This window comes from Salvia miltiorrhiza, unplaced genomic scaffold (genome assembly GCF_028751815.1).
Source record: "Salvia miltiorrhiza cultivar Shanhuang (shh) unplaced genomic scaffold, IMPLAD_Smil_shh fragScaff_scaffold_39, whole genome shotgun sequence".
Lineage (NCBI taxonomy): Eukaryota > Viridiplantae > Streptophyta > Magnoliopsida > Lamiales > Lamiaceae > Salvia > Salvia miltiorrhiza.
In genome coordinates, this window is record NW_026651458.1 from 1,722,579 (window position 1) to 1,735,874 (window position 13,296).

Sequence of the window (13,296 nt, forward strand, 5' to 3'; positions counted from 1 at the left end):
TAATGATTACAATGATTACTTGTAACCATAATTATTTTTTGTTACGACAATAATTACTTGGCCAAATAGTTAAGAATAAAAGTATTAACGAGTGAAAATAATACTTTTCTTCGCATCAATAACTACTTACTTACAAAAATATTTATTCGAACAAATAACTAAAAGCAAATATTTTCATAAATAAAAGTAACAATTATCATGAACAAATGTAATAATTTAGAAAAATTACATTACATCATATCAATACTTACTTTTCCTTATAACAATGATTACTTGAATAATTATTTGATTATTTTTTTCTTTATTCTAGTATTTATTTATACATTATTCAAAATAATTATTCTTATAATAAAAAATAATTATTGACATGAAGAAATGTAACGTTTTTGAAGAAATGTAATAGGAAGAAATGTAATATTTTAAAATATTACATTTTTCACAAAAATATATAAAAAATACAAAAGAAAAACAACAAATAAAAAAACAAATGAAAAATAAAGAAAATACCAAAAGGATAAAAAAACCAAAATATATTAAAAAATACAAAAGAAAATATTGTAAAGAAATATATATATATATATATATTAAAATAAATAAAATAAAGAAAAGAGGAAAAGGGAAAAAAACGTAAAAACAGAAAGAAATAAAACCAAAAAAAAATGTAAAAAAGAAAAAGAACAAGAAAAAAGGTAGAAAATTGATATAATGGAGGTCAAACTCTTGACCTCAGGAATAGAAAGTGGTTGTATAACCACTGCACCACCACATGATTTTGTTCATTTCCTTTCAAAACATATATATATATACATACATTAAATAAGCGGGTGACCACATGGTATGCGGCCACCCGCACACAAGTTTTTGCGTTGTTTTATTTGCTACAATTGTACACGAAAAAGAATGAGATGAAATGGGGTTTAAAGAATAATGTGAACTAGAATAATGAGTTTCCAGTTTGATTTAAAACATAAAAAAATAAATACGATTTATACTCTAAAATGTCCGAACTTTTTTATAATTGTAACGTATATGAAACTACATATTAGTATATCTTCTGCCATAACAAAATCATAGTTAATGAAGGGAGATTTTCAATGATACTTTCATATATATTGTCAGTCAAACACCGAACATTAGAGTATTTAGCCGACGAAGTTAGGGTGGTGCAAAGCTGTATATAAGGAGTTTTATTTTACAGTTAATAGAAAAAGATGGTTAAGAAAATTTGAAGCCCGGATCTAGGTTGTTCGTCCAAGTTTTAAATTTTATCATTGATGTATGTCCGTGGAGCAATGATAATGTAGAGATACAATTATGTAGTTATTAGAGATTGAATTTCAACATCAAACTAATGTTGGATAAGAAAATTAGTGAAAATCTATTGCTTTTGCAAACATAGAAATATTAAATAGAATGATGGAACAATCAATCCAACATTCCGTATGAAAAATAGAAAAATAACATAAAATAAGTACGCACAATGAATAGTTTTTATATTGCAATGTTAATTAATTACAGTGTATGTTCACTGTAAAAATCTCTTTTACAATGAAGATACTTAAACTACTCAATAGAATCTCTCTAATTTAGTGGAGTTGAAAAAAAAAAAGAAATCTCTCTTCTAATCCTATCAACTATACTAGCAACAACTAGACTTTAATGAAGCTAATCTATAATTGTCAAACATACAAACCTACCGACTAGCCCAAACAAACGAGTCTCCAACTCAAGGATTCTTGGACACACGAGTCTTCCACTCAAGGTGTGTTTTGAACTAGATGTCGTGTTAGATGTTTGAACATTAACTTCGAGCTCCTACACTTGTGTTTCTTCGTGTTTGAATTGGTACCGAATGCAATGAGCTTTGCCCCTATTTATAGATCCAATATATGCTTGATGGGTAAAAAAATCGTGGCTGAGAAAATGGGATATGGACGTGGCTACTAGGTCAAACTTGGAGCCAAAGTTTAGGTGTTGGTTAAATGATTTAACCAACATCCCTAAACCTAAGGGTTAGGTCCGGAGGGTCTCGAATAGGTGTATGGGGAGGCGGGAATACACCTATGGCTATTTTTCAATTTCAATCTAAATCAAAACGAAACTTTACACACAAACTCAGACACATGTTTATTGAAAAGAGTTTTGACCAAAACAGGGTTGACGACTGATACTGAAAGACTCTTCAGTAAGGAGTTATCAGTTAAGTCCAGAGTCCTTAACTGATCCACGTAAGGCTTCAGTCGAGTTTGATAAAACAGAGATGTTATAAATCTTCTTGACTATCAGAGGATAGATCAGTCAGACTGATAACATACGCAGCGGAAATACTTTTGTTTCGCAATAGCCTTTGTTGAGCACGTTATTAGTCTTAGGTTTCTCTTTGCACTTAGTCAGTTTTCAGTTTATCAAAGGTAAGAACACAAGTATGAAAGTAAAGCTGAAAGCGGTATATAACACAGAGATTTTTACGTGGTTCGGAAAACACTTCCTACATCCACGGTCGGTTGATCAAACCAACAACTTCACTCTGCAAGTGCTTACGGGTGTACTGCAAACCGATGCTAGTACTTACGGGTGCACAGCAAATCGAATCCATGTGCTCGCGGATGCACACAACCGAATCAACTGAAGATCCAATCTTCAGTACCAACATACCTTGTTGGATTTCTCACTCCTAGCACGAACTGGAACTAGGATCTCACGGAGTCAGAGTACCTTCCTGAACTCCTTTGCAACTCAAACACTCGATTCTGTCGGTCGAAGGGAGGTTTGAAATCTTGCCAACTAAACTTCAAAGAACAAGTTCTTTGGAGCTAGTTTGACCTAGGCTTCTGGGTAAACGGATGTTTGCCTAAGGTCTAAGAGAATATAAGTAATCAGCAGTGACTGATTTTTGGCTTTGGAATTCTATTCTTCGATTCAAGCTTTGGAGAGGTTAAGCTTTTGGCTAAGAAATAATTTTGGCAGAGTTTCAGCTTATGTTGTTGAATCGGTGAAGATTGAAGTGATCCTCGAGCGCTATTTATAGGCGAAGTCTTGAATAGATCCGTTGGCGGAGAAGGTCTTCAAGATTTCTTCCGTTGGAGAGTATTTTGAATTTGGGCTGAGGCTTCAATCTTCGAGGTTCCTTGTTTGGTGAGAACGGCTATGTTGAAGAGTAGGAGATGCGACGTCTCTGATAAAGTAGACACCAAATAGGAATGATCTCTACAGAGAAAGTATGATCCTGAGATCTCTGCATTTAATGCAGCTGTACTTTTGGAGTACGTGGCTTCCTTTGAACGTTGGAGGTTCAGTCTGAGGAAGAATGTTTAACTGATACTTGACTTTAGTATCAATCCGCTGATTCCACGTGGCACGCATTAAGTAATCAGTTCAAGACTAATTCTTCGACTGTTGCTTCAGTCGGCAACTTCAGTCTTCAGTCTTCAGTCCTTCATTCTTCAGTATTCAGTCTTCAGAACCGAAACTAAACTAGAAAAGAACTCTAACATTTGAGTTTGAACAGTTCTCATCTATTACAAACAAAGCCTATGGATTTTGATATCATCAAAACAAGGATTAGGATATTCCATTAAGTTCCCAACAATTTTCCCCTTTTTGATGATGCCGAAACCACACAACAGTTCTAGGCAAAAACAAGACTGAACTCAGAGTACAAGTTCTAAAACAGGGTGAATACTATTTCCCCTTAACAATAGAACCTAAAAACTTGTACTTAGAGAAAGAACATAACAGTTCAAACATAGAACGAGATGAAGACAGAAAAACATTAATCAGAGCCTGGACAAAGAGTCATTGTCTTCAGGTTGAGATCAAAAGAAGTTCTTTTTCATTTAAAAGACTGATGAGACATCAGTCGAGGTACAGAGCAAGACTTACAAGGGAGTTGCAAAATAACAAAACAAAACACATGGGGAAACCCATGGACTCCAGCAGTCTGCTTGGCTGCGCCTTGAACTTCTTGATCTTCATCTTCAGTCTTCATGTTCCTAAGCTTGTTCCACTCACACTTATTTTCCGTTGAGTTGAGGTCTGCCTGGTTAATCTTCCTCATGATCATCTTGATGATCATTTTGCTTAATCAGCTTCAGTCTTTTGACTTTCCCCCTTTTTGGCAACATCAAAAAGGTAGAATTGACTGAAGGATGAAGCTAAGACCATGCGAAGGTAGCTCGCAGGAGGGTCCAGAGAAAGATGTCGAGGGTGTGATGGAGGTGGAGAATATGAAGGTTTAGAAAAAGAAAGTGAAATAAGAGAGTGATGAAAGTGAATGGGGGAGACGAAGAAAGGGGCAGGGGTTGGTTTGCATGGCTCTGAGAGATAGAAAGAAAGAACGGCCATCATGCAAACCAAAGGAGATAGAGGAGAGTAGGTTGAGAAGTATGTAGGAAAGGAAAATCGAACCAGTGACAGTCGTGAGGACAGACACTGTCTATGTTGCGCCGGCTCACAACGAGGTCCTGCTCATTGTTGTTGCATGCCACTGAGGTGTACAAGATATTTGAAATAAAGTAGATATCCTCCGGAAGATTTGAAGCTTCTTGGCGCCAGGCATGAGGATGGAAGACACTCACTTCGCTGAATACAAGTGAGGGTAGACGCAAGCTTGACGTTGGAGAGGCGTTGAGATCCAGTGGAAGGGTCCAGTGAAGACCAAGTATGTGAGTGTCATTCTCCCACTTCTTGACTTTGCAGTCATTGATTTCTCCTTTTGTCGGAAAAAAAATTCGCTGCAATCTTTGAAAGAATTGAGATTTTTCTCACAGTGAAGGTTGTGGAGAGTTGTTAGTTGATGCAGAAAACTAGTGAAGACATCAAGGTATAAATAAACAATTTAACCAAGTAAGGAGATGAAAAAGTTTTTCGAAAATTGTGCCTAAAAATGTTTTTGAAGGAATATTTCACGTCCGCCGTCACTGCAGAGGATAGAAGCTACAAAAGGTGAGAAAGATCATTGCATTTTGTCAAATCAATGAGATTCTCAAGATTTCCATTTTCAGAGGCAAAAGGTTGGAAAGATTTTGAGAAAAGATCAGGACAAGTTAAATCAAATGAGATTTTCCCTTTTAAAAGTATTTGTCCTTCTTGGATATTCCATTTTCCAACAATCAGTTAAAGATTTTGAAACAAACTGATCAGTTAGAGAAAACTTTTGAAATCTAACATGAATACTCATAACTGAAATAACTAATTTTTAAATAGTAAGTTGAAAATACTTACTGATCGACTGATCATCGTAGTCAGTCGATACCACTGATCCTGGTTGACTTATCAGGATGAGTTTTCTTCAGAGGAAGACTTGTCTTCATTGCTTTCCACGTCAACGGTCGTAGAGCATCAGTTGGTTGACCATCAGTCATCATGACTATTCGAGGAGATCTTCAAACGCAGCATCACTATTCTGGGTTGATAAGGCTGATCCTTCCACACAAATCGTTGAACCTTTCTTCAGAAAGAGCTTTAGTCAGCAAGTCTGCTCTCTGAACTACGGTCGGAATCCATTCAACAGAGATATCCTTCTTTTCGACGTGATCACGAATGAAGTGATGTCGAATAGCAATATGCTTGACTCTGGTGTGATGAACTGGATTATGCGAGATTGCAATAGCACTGGAGCTGTCGCAATAGATTGGGACATCCTTTTCTTCGATCCCATAGTCCTTCAGTTGTTGGACTAACCATAGGAGTTGTGAACATCAGCTTCTCGCAGCAACATATTCAGCTTCAATTGTGGAGGTGGCAACTGAAGTCTGCTTATTTGAAAACCATGAGATGAGCTTGTTGCCTAGGAATTGACAGGTTCCGGAGGTTGATTTGCGATCAATTTTGCATCCTGCAAAATCTGAGTGTGAATATCCGGTGAGCTTGAAGTCATCGTTTGTTGGGTACCACAAGCCTAAGTTGGGTGTGCCTTTGAGATATCGCAAAATTCATTTTGCAGCATCCATATGAGCTTCTTTTGGATTCGATTGATATCTTGCACAAACCCCAACTGCATACGCGATGTCTGGTCTGCTCTCAGTCAAATACAGCAATGATCCAATGATTTCTCTGTATTTAGTTGAAGATACAGATTTTCCTTCTGATCCTGGATCAACTTTCCAGTTTGTGTTCATTGGGATCTTGACTGATTTCATGTGCTGAATACTGAACTTGGAGATCAGTTCTTTGGCAAACTTTGACTGATTGATCAGTATTCCTTCGCTGGTCTACTTGACTTGTAATCCGAGAAAGAAATTCATTTCTCCCATCATGGACATCTGAAACTTGTTAGTCATGATATCTACAAACTTCTTGCACATGCGTTCGGATTTGAATCCGAAGATTATGTCATCGACATAAATCTGAACAAGTAGGAGATCTTCTTCTTCTTTAAGAGTGAACAACGTTCTGTCCACTGATCCTTTCTTGAAACCTTGTTCAACAAGATACTCAGAAAGAGTATCATACCATGCTCTAGGTGCTTGTTTCAATCCATAGAGCGCTTTCTTCAGCTTGTACACCTTTTCTGGTCCTGCAACCTCAAAGCCTGGAGGTTGTTCCACATAGACTTCAACTGCGAGCACTCCATTGAGAAATGCACATTTCACGTCTATTTGGTGTACCTTGAATCCTTTGTGAGCTGCGAAGGCTAAGAAGAGCCTGACTGTTTCCAATCTGGCAACTAGAGCAAAAGTTTCATCGTAGTCGATTCCTTCTTCTTGATTGTAACCTTTTGCTACTAGCCTTGCTTTGTTTCTCACAACATTTCCTTCTTCGTCTTTCTTGTTTTTGAAAATCCATGTCAAACCAATCACCTTAGCATCGTCTGGTCGATCCACAAGCTCCCAAACTGAATTCCGGTTGAATTCATTAAGTTCTTCTTGCATTGCGATGACCCATTGAGTGCACTTCAGAGCTTCTTCGACATCCTTGGGCTCTGTAGATGATAAGAAACAACTGAAATTCTTATCTTCGTTGATGCAATTCTGGTTGATATCAAAGATGAGGTTGCACATTGATCTTCGAGTCTTTACACCGTCTGATGGTTCTCTAATGATGTTCTCCTTTGAGTGGAGTTCAAACCATCTTCGATACTTCTTGATCTCTTCTGGTGATGGTGGAGGTTCTTCAGTCAGAATGGTTCTGATTCGTTGAGCATTGTCTTGAGCAGGCGGGTCTCGAATAGGTGTATGGGGGAGGGGGAATACACCTATAGCTATTTTTTTATTTCAATCTAAATGAAAACGAAAGTTTACACACAAACTCAGACACATGTTTACTGAAAAGAGTTTTGACCAAAACAGGGTTGATGACTGATACTGAAAGACTCTTCAGTAAGGAGTTATCAGTAAAGTCCAGAGTCCTTAACTAATCCACGTAAGGCTTCAGTCGAGTTTGATAAAACAGAGATGTTATAAATCTTCCTGACTATCAGATGATAGATCAGCCAGACTGATAACATGCGCAGCAGAAATACTTTTGTTTCGCAATAGCCTTTGTTGAGCACATTGTTAGTCTTAGGTTTCTCTTTGCACTTAGTGAGTTTTCAGTTTATCAAATGTAAGAACACAAGTATGAAAGTAAAGCTGAAAGCTGTAAATAACACAGAGATTTTTACGTGGTTCGAAAAACACTTCTTACATCCACGGTCGGTTAATCAAACCAACAACTTCACTCTGTAAGTGCTTACGGGTGCACTGCAAACCAATGCTAGTTCTTACGGGTGCACAGCAAACCAAATCTGTGTGCTTGCGGGTGCACACAACCGAATCAACTGAAGATCCAATCTTCAGTACCAACACACCTTGTTGGATTTCTCACTCCTAGCACGAACTGGCACTAGGATCTCACGGAGTCAGAGTACCTTCCTGAACTCCTTTGCAACTCAAACACTCGATTCTGTCGGTCGAAGGGAGGTTTGAAATCTTGCCAACTAAACTTCAAAGAACAAGTTCTTTGGAGCTAGTTTGACCTAGGCTTTTGGGTAAACAAAGGTTTGCCTAAGGTCTAAGAGAATATAAGTAATCAACAGTGACTGATTTTTGGCTTTGGAATTCTCTTATTCGATTCAAGCTTTGGAGAGGTTAAGCTTTTGGCTGAGAAACAATTTTGGCAGAGTTTCAGCTGATGTTGTTGAATCGGTGAAGATTGAAGTGATCCTTGAGCGCTATTTATAGGCGAAGTCTTGAATAGATCTGTTGGCGAAGAAGGTCTTCAAGATTTCTTCAGTTGGAGAGTATTTTGAATTTGGGCTGAGGCTTCAATCTTCGAGGTTCCTTGTTTGGTGAGAACGGCTATGTTGAAGAGCAGGAGATGCGACGCTCTGATAAAGTAAACACCAAATAGGAATGACCTCCGCAGAGAAAGGATGATCCTGAGATCTCTGCATTTAATGCGGTTGTACTTTTGGAGTACGTGGCTTCCTTTGTACGTTGGAGGTTCAGTCTGAGGAAGAATGTTTAACTGATACTTGACTTTAGTATCAGTCCGCTGATTCCACATGGCACGATTAAGTAATCAGTTCAAGACTGATTCTTCGACTGTTGCTTCAGTCGGCAACTTCAGTCTTCAGTCTTCAGAACCGGAACTAAACTAGAAAAGAACTCTAACATTTGAGTTCGAACAGTTCTAATCTATTACAAACAAAGCCTATGGATTTTGGTATCATCAAAACAAGGATTATGATATTCCTTTAAGTTCCCAACACTAAGGAAGACTAAGTCTTTTTTATTCTTTTCTACTCTTTGGTAGCCGATTCTTCCATGACTAAGTCATCAATTTAATCTTCTTCTTCATATTTTATAGTATACAAAATGTCCCAATTAAATCAATGTAGATTTAATTCTATTTCCTCCATACTATACGATATTTGAGTATACGTAAATATACGGTCATATTAATTCTCTTAAAATAATTAATGAAGAAGATAAAACCAAGAAATTTATTTAGAAGTAAATAAATAATTATTATAATTAAAATAACTCTAACAATCTGCCCATTTTTATCTTTCTTCATCAAAACTAAAATTGCCGAAGAGAATTAATATATATAACTCAATATCAATATCAATACTAGACTCCCCCTTAATGAGAAATTCCCCTTAAGGATCATCTCCCCCTCGAATAGAGATATCCATCTAGAAAGAAAGAAACATTCCCCTTAATCAAATATCAAACGAAGAAAATATGTATCCCTTTGTCCAAAAAAAAAAAAATCAAATGCTCCCTCTAGACTGCATATAGGCAAATATAATACCAAGATAGTAAAATATCGCAAGCCAAAATGATATATATGAGAAAAACAAAAATTATATGTTCATCGCAAATCATCACAAAACAGAAATGCTCCATGAAATGTTTGAGCATTTTAACCAACAAAAATCATTTAAAATGGAGTTCAAAATTTAAACACAACAACCATCATGTTTAAACTTCATCCTCCAGCAACCTCCATCAACTTCATCATTTGAAATTTTATAGACGTCCTTCTTCTCCTCTTCTTCTTTGGCAGCTCCACAAGATTTATTTCTTTCATTCTTAATTGATATCTCTATTTGAGGGGGAGATTATCCTAAGGGGATTTTTTACTACAAGGGAGTTTGGGTTTTGATGAAGAAAGATAAAAATGGGGAGATCGTTAGAGTTATTTTAACTCGAATTATTTATTTATTTATTCAATTTATGAATTAATACCTTAGTTTTATCTTCTTCATTAAATATTCTTAATAATAGAATTTATTAATATTTATATATATGTATTTTCCCCTTAATCAATAATCTAAAGAAATAGCGAAAAGGTACAGATCCATCCCTATAGTAGAGGCCCTTATAGTGTATTGCTCTCCATAGTCAACATTGGATCAAATAGGTCCCCGAAGTTCCAAAATTCAAGCAATTAAACCCCTCCTCACAAACGGTCGTTAACTTTTGTTACTATTTAAAAAAATAATATTTCAAAAATGGGAGCGTTCTACCGGCGATTCTGCCCCCCTTCGCTGAAGCTTTCCCGGCTGGTCGCTAGGTTTTGAATCCCAACTCCACACAGTCATCCCATCTCACCTCACTCAACCAGCCGGTTTCTCCAAATCATTTTCAGCTTTCTCTTTTTATGTGCAATTAGGTAACCCTAATCGACCATTTCGAGAAGAAGGAAAAATCCACTCACATTGAAATGGGGATCAAAAAGTTGAACGACAACGGCAGTTCATCCTCGCACTCACTGCCGCGAGTAGAGACCCCGCTCTTGTTTGGCCACGGCAGCGGCGGCAAGCCCGTCGTCCTCTCATCTCAACCGAAAACATTCGCCAATGTCTTCATCGCCATCGTCGGCGCCGGCACGCTCAGACTCGCGTACACATTCATGCACATCAGCTGGCTCACCAACCTCATCATGGTCTTCGTCGTCTCCATCCTCACCTACCACGACATGATGTTTCTCATCCACACCCGCAGGAGGATCGAGGAATCCACCCGCTGCTCCTCCTCCACCAAAATTGCATCCTTCGGCGATTTAGGGTTCATCATGTGCGGATGCATCGGCAGATCCACCGTCGATCTGATGATCGTCCTCTCCCAAGCCGGATTCTACATCTGTTACCTAATATTCATCGGTGACACCCTCGCCAATTTGTTCACCTCCTCCCCGGCGCTCGCCGCAACCCCTATGATTTGGAGGATTTCAGCTAAGAGCTTATACATTTGGAGATGCTTCCCCTTCGAATTGGCATTGAATTCGATCCCCTCGCCGAGACTATCCGCAGTGTCGTTTTCAGGATCTTCTCTCAATTGAGCGTTGGAGAAACCGGTTTTCTTGAGGAATGAGAGGACCACGTCGGTGGTTTGTTGGCTTCTCGAGCCGGATAGGGACGCGATCTGTGCGGCGGTGGCAGGGGAGAAGTGGTCCTCACTTTTATTAGGAATTGGGAGACTGCGGCGGCGTTTAATGGCTGCTTTGCGGTCTCGGTGGAGAAGTAGAGAGAGAAAGGGAAAGAGGAATTGTGGTCGAAGAAGAAGGAGATTAGTGTCCAGCATAGGAGATTTGGGTTTAAAAAAATTTAAAAAATAACGAAAGTTAATGGTTGTTTGTAAGGTGGGTTTAATTACTTGAATTTTGGAACTTCGGGGGCCTATTTGATCAAGTGTTGACTATGGAGAGCAATACGCTATAGGGGCCTCTACTATAGGGGTGAATTTGTACCTTTTCCCAAAGAAATATATCTCCCTCTCAAACTTATAGAAAATACCCATAGTTCCAATACTCCTTCTGGACCGCATTTATCCAAGTAATACAATACTAAAATTGGTTAATTGCATCAAAATACCTGACCTTTTTCCAAAATTTAGTTTTTTGACAATCTTTTTAATTGTAGCAAAAATTTCAACGAGCTTTCAATTTATTGCAATGTCCGTCTGGAAAAAATTTCCGGCCCAATTAAATATGAGTTGGCAGTCAGAATGCCAACGTGGCATTAGAAATGCCAAATCACACCCCTTCCCCCTCCCACGTCACCCCCCACGTCGCCCTTTCTATCTTTCTTTCCCCCTCCTCCTCCCACGTCACCTTCTCTCTCTATCTTCTCAATCCGCCTTCCCAGTTTCCCCTTTCCATGTCGACTCTCACCCTCTCTCTCACTTCCTCCATCTCCATCCGCATCTCCTCGATCTTTTGCGCCATCTCCATCTTCATCTTCTCCATTCTCATGAATCCTTCTCGCAGCGCCTGGATCGCTTCCACCACAGACTTACTACCGGAGCTCGAATTGGGGGGAATAATTCTAGGGTTAGGATTAGGTTTGGCGGATGCTGCTCCGGGCATCTTGATCCGAACCCCAGGCGTGGATGTGGATTCGGATCCGTTGGTGTGGCGGTTGTAGAGATCGTTGATGCGCTTGACGCTGTTGGTCTTGGTGTTTTCATCTTCGTCGTCGTCATCGGAGGAGGGTGGGGGGGTGGGGTCGGAGCCCTTCTCCATGGAGTGCATGTTGTGGAAGTGGGCCCAAGAGGAGGCGGATCAGCGGGCGCCGCTGCTGGATCTCTAGATCTCGGCGCAGTACCGCTTGCAGAGCTTTTCCATCTTGTGGAGGCACTGGACGGAGGTCTTGGGCGGGAAGGCGGGGCACCGCGACTCCACGTCATCGGCGACCTCCTGCCAGTGGTTGCCACGGCGGAGGGAGTACCACTTATCCTTGTAGGCGTCGATAAGGGCGACGGTCTCCTCGGAGCTCCAGCACGGCGGGGGAAGGCTAGCGTGGTGGTGGGGATGTCGTCGGGGGGGATGGGGAGATGATCGTAGCCATGGTGGGGGATGAGATCCGGGGGAATTAGGGGGAATTAAGGGAGAACTGGGAAGGGGGATGGAGAAGAGAGAGAGAGAAGGTGACGTAGGAGGAAGAGGGGGAAGAGAGAGAGACAGGGCGACGTGGGGCGTGACATGGGAGGGAGAGGGGGGTGTAATTTGGCATTTCTGATGCCATGTTGGCATTCTGACTACCAACTCATATTTAATTTGGCCGAAAATTTTTCCCGGACGGACATTGCAATAAATTGAAAGCTCGTTGAAATTTTTGCTACAATTAAAAAGATTGTCAAAAAACCAAATTTTGGAAAAAGGTTAGGTATTTTGATTCAATCAAAAATGCATCCATCGCAACATATGCACCCATCAGAAATGCCCATAGAAATTTTTCAGACGTCATCTTCCTCCTCTTCCTCTTCGGTAGCTCCACCAATTGTGCGAGCACCATCTCTCCCTTTTTGAGAAGAAAGTCAAATCTTTAAGAGCTCTACCTTCTTCTTGGCCTTGGCAATATGAGATTCAAATAATCTCACTTGGCGTTCATTTTCCTTCAGTTCCTGCATTAGGAAGGCAACAAGGGTTGGCAATGTTTGGACCGCATGTGAGAACATCTGGTACCACAGGTGTTGCAGGGATCGACACAAGGAAGGTCTTTCACATAAGCCGCAACAAGGTGCATGCTTGAAAGCTTGAACACATTTTGAGGATGGGATAGAATGTCATCCTTATCCATCATAAAGCCTTAGTGCTCCAATGCCATGTAAATGAGAGAGGGATATGGAAGAATGCCCTTGTTCATCTTGACTGCCTCTTGTTGTACTCGCTAGAATACCATGATGAGCCTATGTTTGAGCTCATTTTCTGTGTCTGTTTAGCTCTAGATGAAGAGTATGTGGAAACGTGCATGAAAAAGAGAAGGTGAGAAGGTTTTGTGATATGAAAGACATAATATTTTTAATATCAAATCTTGAAGGAAATATATGGAAAAAGTTTGACCAAGATATTAAAAAGACTTTT

At 39.5% G+C, this 13,296-nt stretch overlaps 1 protein-coding gene across 1 annotated transcript; it reads left to right on the plus strand.

Moving 5' to 3' along the window:
- The first annotated feature begins 10,155 nt into the window (after positions 1–10,155).
- Positions 10,156–10,773, plus strand: LOC131002956 (amino acid transporter AVT3A-like). The gene has a single exon (XM_057929445.1). It carries the CDS (start codon positions 10,156–10,158, stop codon positions 10,771–10,773), a length of 618 nt encoding a protein of 205 aa, XP_057785428.1.
- Positions 10,774–13,296: the final 2,523 nt, after the last annotated feature.